Source organism: Pseudochaenichthys georgianus, chromosome 23 (genome assembly GCF_902827115.2).
Source record: "Pseudochaenichthys georgianus chromosome 23, fPseGeo1.2, whole genome shotgun sequence".
NCBI classification, from domain to species: Eukaryota; Metazoa; Chordata; class Actinopteri; order Perciformes; family Channichthyidae; genus Pseudochaenichthys; species Pseudochaenichthys georgianus.
The window spans coordinates 10,562,612-10,583,317 of record NC_047525.1 but is presented as its reverse complement, the minus strand read 5'-3'; the positions used below and the strand labels follow the sequence as shown (position 1 = coordinate 10,583,317).

The window sequence follows — 20,706 nt, the reverse complement described above, 5'->3', positions numbered from 1 at the left end:
AAATGACAAAAACACCAGGATGACTGAAACCACATTTTATTTCCGTCAGATGAGTCACTGAACTGATGCAATCTGAAGGAATCCTATTTTCCAGATATGTAGTTCACTGCTGCTGACATCAGAGATCATACACGTGACCGTTACGGCACGAGCATTGTCTGAGGCTATGTTTACATTCAGCTTTATTTAGCATCAGATGCATCAGTCACCGGCTCACCGTCACAATAATACAATCAAAATAAGTTACACAACATGCTGAGGGGTCTGAATTTCAGACAGTAGCGAGCCTGTTGAGTCCCACAGAGACACACACACACAGGCTATGAACACTGTAGCATCACTAACATGTTGCTCCAACAATCATTTACATTTGTACCACATTTTAAACTATATATCCCATTCATTCTCATTATAAATCCTTAGAATAGGGTGTGAAACATTTTTAAAAAAAAACAGGAAAGAAACAAAAACGTTCAACAAGCAGGAATGAACAAAGGCACTTCAAGTTTTTATAATTTTTACCAACACAATTATTTTATTCCCCTTATATATATACCTTTTCCTTAATTTTTTTTTTTTTTTTAAATGAAGCCATTGCGCTAAAAGCCAAACTCATCCAGAGCTGCAAGTACCAAGCTTTTCATCAGCCGACAATATCTTTAATCTATTTATTGTGTTGTCTTTAAAAAAAAAAAAAAGAAGTGAGAAATGCCCCTCGTGATTTCTCGGCAGCCAAGATGACTTCAGATATCAATTTTTGTTTTAACAATGATGCAAAACCTGATTATAAAGAAACATTCAATGATAAAAACTCACATTTAAGAAGAATATGTTTGGCATATTGCCTGACTCAAATGAGCAATCAATTAGGAAAATAGTGACATTAATCAGTGAGTTTGAAACACAGAAGTTTATGGATATTGTGGTAGAACGCGCTTGCTGCATACGCACCTCATACACACATGCACACACACACAAACACACACCTGACCAGCTGCTGTCAAATGCTTCACACTTTAACAGCACATCAATCACAGGGTGGCGGCAAGACATTAGGAGGGGGGTGCAGTGTGGAGGGAGTGTTCTGTGTTTGTTTGTGTTTTACAAAAGTCTCAAATGCCCCCCAGTGGAGGAAAAGAAGAATTGTACGCTTCTTCTTTCTGGCTGTGACTCCTTTCACCGGACAGCCCCATCCATTATCTTGTGAAAAAATGTTTCATCACAATCTCACACGAGTCTCTATCCTCTGTCCGTGCTGATGCAACACAAGCAGGCGGGACTTCAGACTCCTGTTTCCACCCGGTCCCCCGGTCCTAATCCTCTCCACTGAGCAGGAGAGAAAGGGTGGAGGTGGTTGAAGTGCAGAAAGAAGAAGAGAGGGAAGTCTTCCTCGCTCTCACACCCGCTCAGGGTTGCTGTCCTTGTTCACTCTGCGTCTCGGGAACAGCTTCCGCTTTAGAAGAATCAGCTGCAGGGAGAGGGGAGAGGAGGAAATTACATAATGAGAAACAACATGCAACTAAGGAGACATAAAAACTGTCTGTTAGCAAGAGGATGACTGGCAGGGAGTTGAACGAGAAGATGGATACCACTCCTATACGTCCATTAAATATGGAGCTACTGTAGAGCTAGCAGCGCGTATTTATGTATATATGTTTACTGCATTATGTGTATATTCCGTATATTTTTGCATGTATAAATATATGATACTTCTATGTTAGATCTATGTAAATCATTATTATTTTTGTTCATTTTGGTGTATTTTTATTTTCTACTTAAAGATAGGGTAGGTAAGAATGTAGAAATCAGCTCGAGTGCGCTAGAATTTGAAACTACGCAGTCGAAAAAAATCTGCCACTTCCTTACAGAGCCCCTCCTCCAACACACACATGACCAATGAGGGCACGAGATAAGTTTGTGCATGAGATGGAAGGCTGACAGGCAGGCAGGCCATCCAGTTACTTTAGCCGGGCTGGCTAAAACAATTGGTCGTGCTTTTTACAGTACTACGGCTTCCACAGATGACATTTTTTGGAATGTATTTATTGTCAAAGCATTTAATGTATTCATTGCTATCGGGATGTTAAGAGCATTCCATGGAATATAACAAAAAGTCTTTCTGAAGTGAATTACCTACCCCACCTTTAATGTAGCTTTAAAATGTGTATTATATTTGTACCTGCTATGTATTTATGTGTGTGTGTGTCCATGTGTAAATGATTGCCCTCTTCTATTATGGAAACAATAAATATCATACTTTAAGAAAGCCAGATTGCCTGGCTCTGTAATTTAAGGTAATACAATCAGCAGAGTAGAATCACCCCCCTCTGGAGGAAAGACACTCTTAATCACTTTAACATAAACTGTACTTTAATACCTTAACTGACAGAAGGACAGCCAGGCCTATCTGGTTATGTGTGTGTTCTTCTATCTGAGAACACAGGTCCCATGGGTTGCTAGGGAATATTCTCCAAAGGTCACTGCACTTAATAACCTTTCTTTATGTTCGCTGAGGAGAAACTGGAAACCTTTGGATTAAGGGAAGCGCCTCAGAACAACGCTATGTTCAACCTGGGTGGAATAGTATTAGCTAAACATTTCCAGGTTATGAATTCATTGCTATAACGTCCTTTAAATGTTCTTCCAGCTTATCTGGCAACAAAGGTTAAAGTAAATACAATACTGTCTGATCCAAGTCAACACAGACTGCTTGCCGTCTTTCCTTTCGGTAAAGTCAGGCCCTGGCTCAGCCACTCATACTAACGCGACACATGAGCCGGATGCTTCTCCGAGTGGAACTTCGGTAGTGAAGGTCTGAATCATAGCTCAAGCGTGAATCATGGAAAGGGATCGGTGTGAGCGAATGTCTGCATATCAGAATGTGTATACAAACTGTGTGTGGTACGAGGTGGGGACACGGACCTGTTCGGCAAAGAAGGACATAATGGTGAAGACGACGAGCGTCACGAGGACACAGTGAGTCCAGAACTTCAGCTTGTCTCGATACACTCGCCTGGCAAAAAACACAATTCAGTTAGTTTTGGTTAGCTGCTGGTACAGATGCTGAAATAAAATGTCTGTTGCCTAGATTAAGGGCTAGCTGTGCTGTGATACAACAAGAAGGACTCTTGAAGTATGCAGGGGGCAGCAGGGCAACAGGGTGACAAGGTGACAAGGTGACATCACCCAACACCATCTGCCAGTTACTTTACCAACTCAAAGTGAGAAGGGGAGGCAGGGGTGTGATGAACTTGCAAGTATCTTACAGCTAGCGGCTGATCTGAGGCGGCCCGGTCTAATTTTAAAGCTTCAATGTGAGACTGGCATTCTGCAGCTGAAGCCCCCTACGCACAGGAGCCGGGTCCCTGACGAAAACCCCTCTGAAGGATTCTCCCCCCCGCTCCAACCCCCCAGCACCAAATTCTTAACTGAGGCTGGTCGGGAAAAAAGAACTTGATAAATTACAGACTGTGTGTATTGTCTTATAGTAATACTGTACAGTAAAATGAAACTCTACTCATGTACACTTATGTCCTATAAAATAGGACAATAGCAATAATATTGAAGATAGCATTGAAATGTTTTTATTTGAATAGAACAACAACTAGATCAAATGTAATGTTAAAACAAATAACCTTTTCCTTCTCAACCAGTATTATGTTGTTTGTAGTCGTCTATTATTTTTATTTTAATTACATTTCTGTATTAAAAAACCTTTTTATGTAATATTCTAATTTGGTTAGATACTGAATGTTGGGTTTTCATTAGCTGTGAGCCGTAATCATCAAGATTAAAACAAATAAACGCTGGAAATAATGCACTTTGTGTGTAATAAATGTATATATTATACGAGTTTCATTTTAAATTGAATTACTGAAATTAATTTACTTTTCCACGATATTCTAATTTATTGAGATGGACCTGTCAAACAAAAGCCACATTTAGTTATATACTTTATAATTGTCGGTTATCGCAATTTGACGTTTTTTATGCAAGGTTATTGACTATTAATTGATTCGTCAAAAAAGCCAAGTAGAAGACACATTTCAATTTGAACCTGATGATGTTTAATTAAAAGAAAATCCATGGTGTGGTAAACATGACATAGTTATTCATCTAATATTTGCAAAGGCTTTCCCCTCTAAACCACATATTCCATAGATGTACAATTGATCAATATTTTCTCTAAACTTGATCGCCTACCAGTCCTGGAGCTCGTCCATATGCAGGAATCTGTTGCGGTACTCTCTGGGCAGTTCAAACTGGGACGGCAGTGGGAACATGGACTCATAGAAGTCTCTCAGCACAGCTTTCACCGTGGAAGCGTCCTTATGGCTGTGGTCGATGTTATCGTTCAGACAGATGAACTTCCTGTTTGGGATTAATGAAAATACTGTTAAAACAGCTCAACAGCCAACTGAAAGGTGAATTGTGGTTGCTTAACAGAGAGAACAATTAATTAATGTATTAATCTTTTGTACTACTTTTAAGGAAAAATAATCGAGAGTGTTTCCCACCTTGGATTCTTCCTAATGTCATCTAACTGGCCGACAACATGGGACACATTAGTCCGCACCATCTTGAAAGCGATCTCCTCCTCCCCCATGATCTCAAACCTGTCGACACAGAACACGTTAGCAGCAGCAGGAGTGAGGCTAAGCAAGGAGAATATCTGAATAGTACTCATTGTGAAAAAAAGGTGCTTAAAGATGACACCTGTACTTATTTTGGTCTCTGAAGGCCTTGTGGATGCGTTCTGTGATGGGCTTGCAGTGCAGGATGAGGCCTTTGGTGACGGAAGGCTGGGGATTAAAAAAAGACCATCAGTCAGACAACAGAGTAAAATGTTATATATTTGTATCTATCAACATTATAACATAGCACATATTTTCCGTATATCGTGTAACACTACAAGAAGTGCACATTTAATGGATTTAAGTGTTAGGAAACATGCTATAAAACAGTTTTTTCCAAGCAGTTGCCTTCCGTAGTGGCTCACCATGCTGGGATCATAGTAGGCCTCCTGAGTGGGGTTCACCAGGTGGAGCTGGGTCAGGTTAGTGGGGAGAGTCTTCGAGCAGTTTATCAGCATCTGCTCCAGGCCTGTCAGGTCCTAAATACAACAAGGAAACATTACACACTTCAAAAATACAAGAATTCCTGCAAACGGTTTAGTCTCAGAGCCTTATGTGAAAGAGAGAAGAGAAGTCAAAGGCAGGACGGACCTGCAGGCTGAGGGGCAGCTCGTGGATCCTCGTGGCCAGAGTTCGAATCTCTCGGTCGGACAGCACGCCCGAGTGGTCGGTGTCGATCTCGTCAAACACATCAGACACGTTGAGCTGCTGCTGAGCACTCATCAGGAAGTAGAAGTATGAAAAAGCGAACTGCATGTCCTCTGAGTGACGAACGCTATGGCCTGAGGTCTTGGCAAACTCCTCCGGGAATCTGAAGAAAAAGGTATGTTACCTTTTCAGACAGGGTTATCATCCAACTGAGACTAAAACGAAAAAAGTCAATGTTAAATATTCTGGTAAAAATGTAGAATAACTAACTGAAACAATATTGCCTCATTAAAAATAAATAATTACAGTTTATTTGTATGGATATGTAGCTGAATATATTATAGATATTACACCTAGCCCTAATGAAACAATACTAAAACTAAACCTCTCTGGAAAAACTGAAACCAATCAAATACTAGCAAACACTGAAAACTAAACAATAATGAAATGAGAGTTAAAAACTAAACTAAAAATAATAACAAATTGAAAACTCGCTTAAGGGATACTTAAAGGTCCCCTATTATACTGTTTTTCATCAATATATACACTCGGTCTCAGATTACAAAACATGTCTCTGAAGTGCTTGGCTCGAAACACCAAACAGATCATTGCAGCATTACCCATAATCCCCTCTGTTTCAGCCCTGTTTCCAAAGTGCTGATTCTCTGTCTGTTACTTTAGATGAAAATAAGGAGCCCCTCCCCTCTGAGAGAGATTTGGTTCAAAAGAACACAAAGGTGCTCTAGGAGGAGATTCAGGTGATAAGGTGGGCGGGGGTTACCTTGGTTGCTGATTGGCTAATGGTTACACAAGCCAAAAAAAATTGTTATGACATCATAAAGTGGCCAAATACAGCTCATTTTCAGACAGGTTTTTATATAAATGGATCAGGACAAAAAGAGAGAGAATCTTTTTTCCTGAAACTTTCAGAATCTCTATACACATTAGGATTTTGCATAATAGGTGACCTTTAAAAACAAAGGTCCGTCACACTCACGTGTCCTGCAGCTCCTGCATGATGAGACGGTCGATCATGTGAGGCATGTGGGCGGGGACTTTGCGGGAGGTGAATCCGAACTGGCCGTTGAGCAGCTTGTTGACGTAGCGCAGCGAGTTGGCAAAAGTGTCCTGCAGCCGGCGGCCAGCGGCACCTCCGTCGGCCTCATACGACAATTCTCTCTGCAGACGCTCCTCTTCCTGTGGAGTCAAAACAGAGAGATTAATGTTTGAAGAAATATAAAATGCTTAATTAGAAAAGTGGAAGTTGTCGGCCATGTTTACCTCCAGCAGTTTCTGGAAGTACTTCCTCCTCTCCCAGGGCAGGAAGCCTCTGTCTGCATGGATGTAGTGCTGGAGTCTCCTCCCCACTGGAGCTCCACCTGCAGCGTCCCCAGGCTCTCCCTGACTCTCCGTGCTCTTGGGTTTGGAAATTCTGCTCAGCAGTTTGGAAGTCTTGGGCCTCTCGATCGCAGCATTCAGATTGTAATGTTTGGGATTTTCAAAGTCTTTCTCCTGCTTATCATCAATATCGACTCTGATTAGAGGAGTGACAGGTTTTACCGGCACAGCCACATCTTTCCTTATCATTTCTTCCTTTGGGTTTGGATTTTCCTGCATGATATTTCCTGCTTTCTCTTCCACGGGTGACTTTCCTTCTAAATACTCTCCCTCCAAGTCTTTATAAGGCTTTCCCTGGAGCTTGGCTGCTCCCTCGTTATGGGGTTGTGAATCAATGACTTGCTTCTTTTCAGTCATGTAGGATTTTAGAAGTTCAGCCTTTGTAAAGTTATAACCCTTCATAGTCATGTCCCCGATCAGGAGCTTCTCGTCCAGCTTCCGCAGCTCACTCTGTATATCTGCAGGTAGAAGTGACTCATTCAGTGAAGGCACTTGTATTGCAGCCTGAAGTTCACCAGGCTGCCTTTTCAGGATCTTAGGACCCCGTTTGTCCTCGGGAATATCTAAGAACAGGACGGGAGGCTCCGGTGTTGGGGTCGGCTTCGGCTCTTTGTCGGCATCTTTGCTAACAGCCGTGGACACGTTGACCTGAGGCGCCTCGCGGGTGTCCACGGCTACACTGAAGCTCATTGCGAACTCTGTGTCATCGTCCTTCTGGAGAGTGAGATTGTACTGGATCTGGGTGGCGTTGTGACCCGGGTAGAGCAGCAGGTGAATGGTCTTCCACTTGTTGGCGACGGAGGTGTGGCGAAGCGCCGGGTTGTCGCTCACGTGGGCCTCGGAGACTCTGCGGGCCAGTCGGTCGAAGCTGAAGTACGGCCTGGTCTCACCGACAGGGAGGGTGTACATGCTCTGATTCCTCAGCAGGGTCACATGACGCAGCTCGCCAAAGTGCTCTACATCAGAAAGGAATACATGTTAAAGTCTAGATTTTTGTAATAGGCCACAAATCTCAAGGCAAGACGAAACCAAAAATAGCCTGAATCAGAATACCTTTATTAGTCCCACAGAGGGGACATTTACATTGTATAAAAAAAAAGTATTAAAGATAACAAAATTATAATTAAAAAAAGTTACACAATTTACAAAATACACATCCTGTAACAGTTCTGAGGATTTAGCAGCCAGGTATATATTGCACAGTTATTAACGGCATATATACACTCAGCCCAAAGCCCATTGTTTCCACTGAAGACATTCATATTTTCAAAGGAGTTACTGTTATTAGTTTAGTAGTTATTATTCATATTGTAACTACAGTTGACTTTGAGTGTCCGTGTTCATTGTCATTAAGGAAAATGTATCCCACTTTAACTTTGTTTCTAATTAATGTGTTTTTAATGTATCTATGGACAACACAGTAGGTCTAAAGCACATAGGAATTAGCTTTAGTAGGCTTTGGATTAGCATCCAACACTTGTTGGAGGGATTTGTCAACAACAAGAACATTTAGAATATCACCAGACACATTAAGTTATTGTCGTAAAGAAACTATGGCTGGAAGATATAAACATATGTTGGATTATGAAGGCACTTTGAGGGATCAAAACACTAGAAAAGCACTGTATAAATGCCCCGTGTAAACTCACCTTGGCCGCAGTCCCCCACATCGAACCCACAGGAGAGAACGTTGCAGGCCTGGTCACAGAACTTGTCTGCGAGCCAGGAGTTGGCACAGCCTTGATTGCAGTATGACGTCCCCCCAAGACCTCCGAGACCTCCTGCAAACTGCCACACCTGTCCACCAGCTCCACCCGCCCCCCCACCGATCCCGGCCGCAAACCGACTGCTCCCTGCTCCACCTGTCAGATAAAAAGGCACAACATATTAGACATGAATAAAAGAGGTAAGCTTATTAAAACAGTGAGAGTTGATGTCTTTACCGAGGCAGTCTCCTCCATCCCAGTCACAGGCAGAGTTGTTGCAGGCTTTGTCGCAGTAGCCATCTTTGATCCAAGATCCTGGGCAGCCCTCAGCACAGTTGGGGACAGGCCAAGTGAGATACACCTGCAGGGAGGGGAGGAAAGAAATGATTAGAGGCCAGTTCAGAGAAAAGCAACATGACTTGCACAAAAAAGTACGAACATATATTTCTAAATGAACATACGAGCCCTTTGTTTTGTTAAATTCATACCTTTTGTCCTTTCGAGTGGCTGTAGAAGTCGTCCGGCCAGACGTCTTTGCCAAACATCACATCATCATTAAGGTAAATGAACTTCTGGGAGAGCCCTGGGATGCGGTGGATGTGTGTCTCTATGGCAGGAGAGCTGAACGTGGGAAGGTGGCTGTGGTTTTGGAAGATATCCTGGATGTCAAAGAATAAAACATTTATACTTTAGTTAGTTATTTTTCAAAATGACATATCTGTAATTGTTTTGGTAGACTTCTATTTGGTTTTTAATACGTTACAAAGGGTTACGCTGACCACCCGTTCCTGTTTAAGGGTCAGGGTGGGAGAATCTGGGGCTTAAATTGTACCTGATGTGTGACAACTGTAACTCTGGGGCTATCCAGGTTGAGCCAGGAGGGAATCTGCCCGTTAGTGACGATGAAGATGTGTCGCACCCAGGGGGCGTGTTTCTCCACAGAGCGCAGTGAATAGCGGAGCTCCTCGTTGTCCTCAAAGCGGCTGGCAGAAACATCTTCATCCTGTTTGGACTGAGGAGAAAAAAGAATGAATCCTTTGCCTGTATCTCAGGGGACAATGCTGCTCATGACGAACAGCTATCAGGGTGTTAGAGAGGAGCAGTCGTACCTGTGAGATGGCAGTGAGGTCCCAGAACAGGTAGCCAGGGCTGATGGTTAACTCTTTACCATCCAGGGTCAGGTTCTTTTTAGCCTGCTGGGTCAGATCAGTGAAATCCTGTGGGGTTTTCAGGTGGAGCAGGGCGATGCTGGCCTCAGAGTACAACTCGAACTAATGGACAAATAAACAAAAACAGTAAGGTGTTAAAAGCTTGATAAAGTACTCCAGTGTTTGATATTAGATTGAATACTTAGTATCTTTCAAGATCCTTTTGAATACCGGTACTGGACATTTTTACTAACACTTATGGTACCCAGAGAAGGAATCATACTTTGGTGATCATTTCGTTTTTGGGAGAAGGGGTGGAATTAAATAAGTGTAAACTTCTTCCCACCCCTTTTATAATAATGCCCTTCCCATAAACTTTACTGTAGCTAAAGTAACTTTAGCAAAACATCAACATTTAAGCATTGCCATTGTGAGCATGTTAGCATTTAGCTCAAGCACCAAGGTACAGCTAAAGGGCTGGTAGCATGGCTGTAGATTCTTAGACCCATCATCAGTTTACAATACAGAAGAATAACACGCTCTTATGTTTCAGCAAAGACACTCCTCTGACAAATGAGAACTTCAAAATAATAATCTAGACTTTGACTTTGTAACAGACTTCCTTGATATTGGTTAAAAAATTCCAAAGCCAAGTTCTTAGAGATGAGGTTTCTATGTTAAATCACAGGAGCGCCATTTAAAGGTAGGGTAGGTAAGAATGGAGAAACCAGCTCGAGTGCGCTACAATTTGAAAATACACAGCCGAAAAAGATCTGCCCCTTCCTTCAGACTTCCTTACAGAGCCCCTCCTCCAACACACGAACGCGCACATGACCAATGAGGGCACGAGATAAGTTTGTGCACGAGATGGAAGGCTAACAGGCAGGTAGGTCATCCAATTATCTGCCACGGGCCGAGGCAGATGATTGGTCGTGCTTTTTACAGCGCCACGGCTTCCACAGATGAAATATTTATAGTCAAAGCATTCAATTTATTCATTGCTATCGGGATGTTAAGAGCATTCCATGGAATATAACAAAAAGTGTTTCTGAAGTGAATTACCTATGACCTTTGACAACAAGCGTCTGTGTGTGTATGTGTGTGTGTGTGTGTGTGTGTGTGTGTGTGTGTGTGTGTGTGTGTGGTGTGTGTGTGTGTGTGTGTGTGTGTGTGTGTGTGTGTGTGTGTGTGTGTGTGTGTGTGTGTGTGTGTGTGTGTGTGTGTGAGAGAAGAGGTGAGAGATTGGAAAATTCTGTGATGTCATCTCATCCATGGGGGTCACATGGGGATGGTTCTAGGAGAGTTATGTGAGGCATCGAAGGACACATGTGAGGGAGAGACCCCCGGCACGGCCCATTTCAAACAATTTGTCTCGCCTGTTAAACTCTAATCTTCCCAGGAAAAAGACTCACCCCGTCTCACTCCATCATCAAACACCGAATCCAAAATGTGAACATGAACTCGACTCCTTTGTTTTTCTCTGCTCCTGTTTTTAGGTGAGGAGGATTAGCTGTGTCTTATGGACCCGGCGGGGAGAAGCCAGCCGCGGATCACATTGCTGTCTTTATTATAGCTCTCTTTATAGTCCTGATAATGCTCTAACACACGCATGCAAAGAGGAGGTGCGTGTTGGCCTAACACTGCCTGCAAGTGTAGGCTGTTTTTTATACACACGACACGTTATTACCAAATTGGTCAGAATGAATATTAAAGTAGCACAGTGTGCTCCGATTGGTCGGACAGCCGAAGTAAAAACAATAAGTGTGGCTTGATATTGAGTAAGAAAAAGGTTGATAAACGCTGTGAGAATGGGTCCGCAGAGAGAATTTCGCCGCGATCCCAACTGTCTGTTATCAGCCTGCAGCCAGGGAGGAGAGATCAGCAGAGCTGCCTGCACTGAGTGTGTGAGGAAGTCCGTGGATTGGTCAATTTGGACCAATCAGCAGGGGCTTAACGTAACGGCTCCGTGGATTGGCCCATTTGGTTCCGGGTACCGCATGACCGTATCACGTCATAGTTCTGGGCGTGGCTACTGGGTGCTTCTACGACACAGCACCCAGGAAGTAAAAAATGGACAATGACGTTTCACCAACGAGGCGTTTTGGGGAGGTATTTTCTGTTTTAGAGTTTTACTTGCTACAGGGTGTACTTTGAGGGTTTTGACTCTGCACACCGCTTACATGCATAAAAACCTTCATAACACACAAGGGGACGGGTAATAACCGGAAAAGCATGACATGTCTCCTTTAAAACTGAAATCATTTTGGTGGATTTACTTTTTCTACACTGATGAATTAATCGAAAGAAAGGATTTTGGCTCTGTAGATACAGCTAAATGAAAATGGAAACTATTTGACTATTGACAAAAAGTGTGAATGTTTGTACAACCTAACTGAAACTGAAATAAAAAGAAAAGGAAGAAAAATAATTGTATTTGTACACATTGTGATTGGTATGTTCTCACATTAATTTTTCTAAATTAAGGCTCAAGATACGGCCTCAGAGCCATTTTTACATGACCCCAAACATGTTGAGAATGTAATTAGTTTAGGGTAAAACCAATTAACGTCGTCGTGAGTGATCTTTTTAGCAGGTGGGTTGAGATGCTACATCTGAGCTGAAGCACATCATCCTGCATCACGTGTCGGGTGGAGAAGCCATGACCAGTCGGACCAGTCCCAACATTACAAAGGTGACAGATAGAGGGAACTGAAGCAAATATATATAAGTCTTTGCATAATGTACCAAATATTGTCAATGTAATGACATGACGTGTAAACTTTGGTTGTTCCAAGTTGATTATCCAATGCCTTGAATATAAATAAATATTATAGAAAGTCAGTGATTCCAGCTTTTGAAATGTCTATACAGAGTGTAAATAGCCTGCATTTTTGCACTTAAGCACGCATATAAATGTTTCAATAGAGTTTTCCCTACACTTAAAAGATGCATTGCCCACCTTCAAGAACACCTTTTCAAATTAAAGTACATTTTTAAACTTTGCATTTTATTCTTAATACTTGGTCTGTAATTCTTAGTTTTACTCCTAATACAAATATTATTCTAAATAGCACACTGGCCATTTTAGCCCATTTTTCACATGTTAAGTCAAGTCAATGTTTACAGTATATAGCGTTTAAAAAAAAACAGCTTATTTCAAGACGCTATTCATCAACTCTTTACATTTGTATGAGGAAAAAAAGGCCTTAGGATGTTGCTTCACGGTGGAGATGAGACCCCGTGTGGACAACAGCAAACACATAAAAAGACACGCTAATGCAAACACATCAGCACGGCAGGCGCGTACACAAACACTCGGACGGATGACGGAGTTGTGGGGCAGCTTTCATCACCATAGCACTCGATCTAACACCGGCTATAAATAACGGCCGTCCCTCACTGCTGAACCTCTCCATCCACATCATCCCTCTTTCAGAGAATCAGCCTGGCGTCACCAGGAGACACTTTGAAACCCAAACTGTGTATTGTGGGGTGGCCAGTGTACCTAGAATTCTTCCAGCCTTAAAACACACACAAACTTTCCATCCCAGACTTTGTTTGGCTTCACATGAACTAGCATCATCTCTACTCTGTACCACACTGCCTTCACGTAACCTATTGCCATTATACAACATGACAACTGGACTCCAAACAGGCAATGCTGACCGCACAAGTTTGAGATGACAGGGTGTGTCCAAGAGTGCAGAAGAAGGTCAGTGAAGTCCTTGTGACCTTTCGGTGTGCTGGCTGGCTGGCGCCACTCCAAACAGTTGTTCTAATGTTAACCCCCGCACCGCCAGCTAAGGTTACAGCCCGAATGCCGCCAGCTATTATCACACGACCCACCAGGCTGCATTGCAACCGACAAACCTGGAGACAAATGCTGCAGTAAAGGGACAACTGGGTGTGGTGATGATATGTAGGTTAAACACTGTTAACCTACATATCGTCACATATGAAGAAACAGTGAGTCTTACTCCCCTGAGCTGCTACTTTGTTCTAACCAACAGCTGTATATGGTTGACGATCATACAGCATTACTAGAGTACTATTATGTACAGTGCATTATTGTATAATAATTGCAGATAAAGGTATCTGCAAGTTCTTGTTGGAATTTTTTTTATTAAATGCCATTAGGTCCATTTAAAAAAAAAAAAAACACAAAAAAATGTTTGTGTTAATTTATTTGATTTAAAATTGGATTTAATTGTATCTGTTTAAGATTACAAAAAAATTAATTAAGCAGTATATCAATAAGATGTGGCCCTTTAGAATTTGATAATTTTGTTAATAATAATTTAGTTAAATATTGCTGATGACTGTTATTCTTTTTTGAAATAGAAATGATTAAAAACACATTATTTCAGTTTTTTTTAGCATAGTGCAATTTATTTTAAGGGCTTCTCATGAGTCCACCGAGTGAAAATAGGTTGTATAGCTTCTCTGTTTTACATTTAGAAACTACATTTTGTAAGCAGTTACAAAAGATGTTATCTAATCTGTTAATTCATTCTTATCAGCCATGTGAGTGTATTAATGGAAGACGGGATGAACAGTTGACTCACGGCCGTCCTGACTGTCTGCTGCTGTGACAGGGTCACATGCACTGTTTTGTTTTCTTTGATTATTTCAGAGTAATCCAAGCTCGTTAGTGGCATTCCTCCCTCTCAAAATATAAAGCAGACTTCTGATTAGAGAAAAGTATTAGATACACAAGCCGCCGAGCTAAACAGAGGCTCTTTATCCACATCCCAACGTAACCGTTTAAAATAGAAAAAGCCCATATTTAGCATGACAGTGCAACCTCCTCTCCACGGAGAACTTGACATTTGTCTTTAACACTTTCCTAAATGATGCTGCCACTGAGATGTACAAGAATATCTTATTATGTGCTTGCACAAAAACCTTCAGCTCTGTGATAAGACACTGTGTGAGTGACATCTGGTGGCAAAGTCCAGTTATGTTAAACTTGTTTTTTACCACAAACTTAAAAAACACCTTTTACAAATAATGCACATTCTCTGTATCAAATGAGTAATATATTTCTGAAAAGAAAGATAAAAGTAATGCTTGTGTATTGTACATCCATCAAGTGTGCAACAATGCCACCTGCTGTTGAAACTGAAATATCCATTTGAACAGACATCTCACAAAAGTGGATTTTTTAAATGTTCTTCCTCAGCTTGAATTTCGGAGGAAAACACAATAAATGTGATCTTTAAATTGAAAAAATCTAAGAAATGTCTTAGAAGAAGAAAAATGTACAACTTTCCCAAATAGACAATGGTGATGTTAAGAAACAAAGAAGTAGTGTTCAGAATCCCTTCTGCTGTGTTTTACAACATGTATCATTAAATCATCATAAAAGGTAGCTTGAGCATACAAAGGATGGGCCACATTTAGAAGGCTGCGAGGTTATTTGAAGGTGTTCCAACTAAATCAGGTTAATATAATAATCAAATCAGCTGACAAGTTAGTAAGTATTAAATGTAAGCAATAAGTGTTTTACCTGATTGATTTTAGTGGTGATGACAGAGGGCAGTTTGACTCTCAGCTGCTCCGTTTCCTTAAAGGTTGCTGGGAAGCCGCTCAAGTACGCCAGAGACTGCATGCGGATCAGACCAGGAGCCTCTTTATCTGTCGTCTGCAAAACACACAACAAAAACATTTGTATTTATTTCTTTAGTTCCGGGATCGTACTCTTATCTATAAAAGGTAGTTCTGGACATAAGTGGGACCCTTATCTATAAAGGTAGTTCTGGACATAAGGGGGACCCTTATCTATAAAGGTAGTTCTGGACAAAAGGGAGGACCCTTATCTATAAAGGTAGTTCTGGACAAAAGGGAGGACTCTTATCTATAAAGGTAGTTCTGAACATAAGGGGGGACCCTTATCTATAAAGGTAGTTCTGGACATAAGGGGGGACCCTTATCTATAAAGGTAGTTCTGGACATAAGGGAGGACCCTTATCTATAAAGGTAGTTCTGGACATAAGGGAGGACCCTTATCTATAAAGGTAGTTCTGGACATAAGGGGGGACCTTACCGCCTTGATACAATTTAAATATGTATTTCACAGTCAATATAACGGTGATGAACTCACCAGGTAACATCTGGACACGGAGAATTTCTGGACTTCTTTAGATACATCTTTGTAGGCTTTATCAGCTGGAAAAAAAAATGAACATATTAAAATCTTCATTTACATAAGACAAGAAATCTTATGCCCCTCTTAAGATTTAAAAAAAAAGTTTTTTCTATGAGTTATGTTCTTAATATCAGACCTTTTAGATCATTAACACGGTTAAACATTACTAACAGGGTTCAATACTAAGCAGCAGATTGTGTGTTATATATAAAAGGCCAGCCATGAGAATATTTAAAGACGTTTATGTTTGAGCTCACACGTTCCCCTCTATTGATCTTTGAAGCTGCTGCTGTAACTTAGAATATAGATTTCTGTCCCCACCGCTGCAGCATTCTCATGTTACCCATTAACCACACTGCAAATAACATATTTTGCATACATTTTCATATCTCAATGATAATCCGCTTGCTCGTTTCAGTTATTACGCCACTCTGTGGTTTTATGGTTTTCCCTGGAGAAACATTTATGGAGAGTATTTACCTACCAGATTTTACCCTTATTTTGCTTGGTGTACTTATTCTAAACATTTGCTTCTGAATTTGTTTGTGTGTTTTTACCGTCGGCCTGCGAATGGAAGACAGCCACAGACACGGTGGTGGACGGGTTGAAGGGTGTGTTCATCAGCAGCAGCTCTTTGGCAGTGGAGAAGGAGGGAGAGAGCGACGGCAGCTCTTTGAGAGTGATGTTGGCAGGCAGAGCGGGGTCCAGGGCCAGCATTGGCGCTATGATGCAGTGGGACAGCAGGCATTCTGGCTTTACACTAAACACACAAAGACATCATACTTTATTTCATGCATCTTTACTCTGTGCTCTCACTCAGACGACCCCCTCCTCTGACTCAGTGGTTTTGCACCAATAAATGTTCAAACTGCATATGTGTGAAATGAGTCAAGTTCACACGTTCAGCAAACCACTTCCTTTGTGGAAATGTTGCATCGAGCCCCCCTTTTGTCTGCGGTTTTAACTCACTGAGGTTATCATTTTGACAAAAGAGAATACGGAGAAGGTGAGAGAGATAGGGCCCCTTGTTAACACGCTGATGGTGAACACAGGAAATCCCTATCTTTGACTTTTATCTTCATTGTGGTTCAGCTTAAAGATTAATATTGTTACCAAAGTTGAGTCCTGGCAAAATGTAAGTAAGAATCTTCCACTTAGATATGTTAGAAGAATGCTGCATGACATTAAATCCTCATTATTAACGATGCTGGCCCTGTTTTGTCTCCATCAAATAACTGATATTTCACCAGTTTACACTTTCTGGTGGTTTAAAAGCCCGCCCCCAAACTTCCTGTTTCAACATCAAACTCTAAAAGTGTGATTGTGCCCATAACGGTCATTGGTCATTCGTATTGCAAATGGAAAACGACATCTAAAATAATAAATGTGCATAAGTTGTAAAGAGAAGATTACATTATGCTGTATAGTTGTACCTAAAAAAGTGAAACAGATGTACAGTACAACAAGACAATATAGATTGTGTACCTTTTAGAAAGTGGTGGCCATCCCTTTTATATCCGATGCCTCCGATGCGAGGAATTGTGTGATTCAATGAGTATGAATTTCTTATGTAAATATTGGGTTGGGGATTTAGTCAGAATAAACCAACATCAGATATTTCATCAACATAGATTATGTAGGAACAGTCCTGGAATAAATCCTACCTTCATTAAGTTAAATAATTTACGCAAGTTTTTGGAGGATGTAGTTTGTGGTGCTGTTATAATGTATTGCATTATAAAAGAGAAGTTAGCCTACCTTCAACAAAATAAACTCACAATTAAGTCTATATAAATCAAAATTACAATGCAATATGACAAACTAGGATAGAGCATTTAACTCCTCTAACTTTAGGACACACACTATCTTCAGTCTCACCTCTCTTTTGGCACTTCAGTTGTCTCACTGGCATTTTTCCCCAAGAGTTCCCTGTGTGCAAGGAAACAGAGACTTAATATCATTTTCATCCCACACAACATGAAGTAGCTATTTTCAGCATTGTATTACTCACAAAGGTCCATAGATGCCAATACAACAGAATAACTACACAATTTGAACATGCTGAGAGAAGAGGAAAAGTGTATAGACTAATGAAACCGCAACTTTCTCCTCTGAGTTTTTTGACCTTTGATCTCAGATCCTCTCTTCCTCTGGGGCAATGTATGAACAAGCCAATCAGAGTGAAAATGATAATGCTACAGCTCAGCTTGCACAAGACTTTCTGCAGGAAAAAAATGGTTTAAATATAATTGAAGGCATGAGTTACACCCACATTTATTCTAACTAACCATCAAGCTTGACTGCAACGCTACATTAGCACAAACAATGGAGTCACAGCTTACCTCAGTGCCCTTTGTTCCTCCTCCAGTTGCTCTTTGACCGTCTTCAGTTCTTTCAGCAGAGCCACATCTGTACCGTTCACCCATGTGTAAACTACATCAATAGGCATGGGCAGACAGAGCCTGCAAAAAGAAACACTCATATCACTCAAGACAGTCCTCACACTGCAAAGCCTTGTCCCCGATCCCCTCCCCAGCGAGCCTGATCTAGATGTTCTCATGCATGGTTAATCCTCGCTCTTGTTCTTTCAGATTCCTCTCAAGGGAAGGATAAAAACAGTCTTGTGTAGGAAGGATTTTGCAGGAAGGGGACACACTTTTTCACATCAACATTTATTAATATGCTAAGAGTTTGACTTCCTCACCAAAGAAGACTTTGCACTATAGCCAGCTGTTTGCATTATGCATTCTTCTAAATGAAGGCGTGACACAATTGTGAAATTCATACATGCTTTTGTTTTGATGTGTTCAAGGCACCCCTCTTTAGGAGCATGAATAATTAGTATAATCACCTGCTTTGGAACGATTTACCACCCACATTGTCTCTGTAGGAGTCGAAGAGCACATGATACTGGTCCCGACTCCACTCCACCACCACCTGTATGGAGAGGAGGGGACGCAAAATGATACATTAGATATATGTATTATCAAGTCTATGGATAAAACCCTCTAGGATAAGCAGTTGCTAATGTTGCTTCCGCCCAAATATCACACAGCAAAGGCACACCAAACCACACTCAAAAAACCGGTTTTCTTAGGGCGGACTCATTATCTGCGAAGGTAGACACCATGTACTATAAGGCTTTCTTAATATTTACATTGAAATAATAGCTCAATTGAAATAACACACTACAGCAAGATGATCCTTAACAAAAATGATTTAACATACAACGTCGTGAACTGTCAGTAAGCAAACCATAGGAATCAATGTTTCAAGAAATGTGACTTTCCTCTGAATGCCTACAAATTGGGTGTTTTATAATCATGCCGAAGTAGCATGAACACCTCAAAGATTCACAAAACCCGTGAATTAAAGATAAAAAGCTAATTCGTTTTTCTAACGAGCTACACAACTTTAAACAGCAGAGTTTTTTGATGGAATCTGGTCCGTCGTTGTCTAAGTACAACCAAATCAGGACACAGCTGTCAATAAAATAGCGTTAGCTTAACAAAACTGACTGCCAGTGAGTGACTGGAGTTAAGAAAATAGAAGAAGCTCACCTCTCCAAACTGAAAGGCGGACACTATCATGAGGACTATCCCCCCAAAGCAGAGGTAGAGCCCATACCGATGGGAGAGACAGGTGTAGGTCTGCCGCTGCAACAGCTTGAGCACCGAATTGACGACTACCATGGTTCTCTTTGGCAAAGCATGCCGCTGCATTCATTCAAACAGGCAGGTTTCACGCACTAAACAAAGAAAGTAAACATCACAGGCGACCCATTTGTCAGCTGACTGCATGACCAGTCTATGTGCATGACACATGACAACGATACATTTCAGTTTTCTTCGGCGGTGGGGAGGCTGCTGCGGCCCGGCTGCTTCTCCTCATCGCCCTCTGCTGGAGAGGAGCCGGGCTCATGGTGCCTTCAGGGTCAACCCGGTCAACCCCTTTCTGATTACACATCCAGCAGACATGAAGATAATGGATGTTTAAAGAGAACGATGGAGAACCATTATTATAAATTAAAAGTCGTGTTTTGGTTCTCCTGAAGAATATTAGTCAAATATTATATTTAATTCCAACCCTTTTGTCCATTACCAACACTTGAGAAAAGTGTAAAGCTCTTTAGCTGCTAGCTATCTGTTGTTTACATAAGTTAGCTAAGTAGCTTCATGTTTGTATAGGGTTTTTTACATTTCTGATATCAAAAAGCATGATTCCTATATATTTTTTTATAATACTTAACAAATTGTGCAGGAGTTCCGAGCACTGACACAATTCATACAAGTATTCATAAGAATGTTTTACGGGGTAAACAGAATTAAAGTTGGCAGATGCTATTTGCACCCTGGGTGAAAATAGTCAACAATGCTTTGGAAAAATCATGTATTGAAGTCAATGGAGAGAGAAAGATTATCGTTTGGTCCCTTTTGAATTGTGCAACGAATTACACATATGATATTTGTCAATTTAAAAGATAATTTTGCAAGTCAAAAAAAATTAAAATGTGTCGTAAAGTAACACATTTTTTGTGTGAAGCGCTCAATGAACTACAACTCTGGTCTTGCATACGTCACCAACACCAAGCTGGCCGTCACGTTAGCACATGTCACCTCTCTCTTTCAGAATGAAGTGAAAAGTATTAAAATAGGTGAAGTCTGGCCATGATACACCTTTTCAAATATACAAATCTTTGCATAACTTTTAGAAATTAATTTGTAATTACCCGTTAGAATCATGTAAAAGAAAAGTGAAAAGAAACTATATGTAATGATAATGACTATTTTCATTAATATTGAGATCACAATTCTTTATTATGATTCCTCATTGGTGAAAGGGACAACATTATTTTAATGAACTTTCACATTTAAATACGCGATTCATTCTATAGAAATGTACAGATATTTTTGACAAAATGTCTCCAAAATAGTTGACATAAATCTTCTGGAACCAGTTGACAAAATGATAAATCCATATGAATTTGAATTGTAACACCTTGCAGGGATGTTAATGAGGAATAA

General features: G+C 40.9%; 1 protein-coding gene across 2 annotated transcripts; it reads right to left on the bottom strand.

The window, feature by feature from the left end:
* Positions 1-20: 20 nt before the first annotated feature.
* Positions 21-19,537, bottom strand: gnptab (N-acetylglucosamine-1-phosphate transferase subunits alpha and beta). 2 transcript variants are annotated; one of them, XM_034074822.2, is made up of 21 exons: positions 19,243-19,537; positions 18,534-18,619; positions 18,025-18,144; positions 17,561-17,611; positions 16,240-16,442; positions 15,638-15,702; positions 15,044-15,178; positions 9,496-9,657; positions 9,219-9,398; positions 8,875-9,045; positions 8,624-8,747; positions 8,330-8,542; positions 6,564-7,636; positions 6,280-6,479; positions 5,226-5,445; positions 5,000-5,113; positions 4,717-4,802; positions 4,518-4,616; positions 4,204-4,371; positions 2,923-3,013; positions 21-1,468 (listed from the first exon to the last, which is right to left on the bottom strand). In XM_034074822.2, the coding sequence occupies exons 1-21, from the start codon at positions 19,402-19,404 to the stop codon at positions 1,397-1,399; spliced, it is 3,795 nt and encodes a 1,264-aa protein (XP_033930713.1). In that variant the 5' UTR covers positions 19,405-19,537; the 3' UTR covers positions 21-1,396. The 2 variants fall into 2 exon arrangements, with proteins under 2 accessions (XP_033930713.1, XP_033930714.1); XM_034074823.2 differs by having other exon boundaries at positions 4,723-4,802.
* Positions 19,538-20,706: the final 1,169 nt, after the last annotated feature.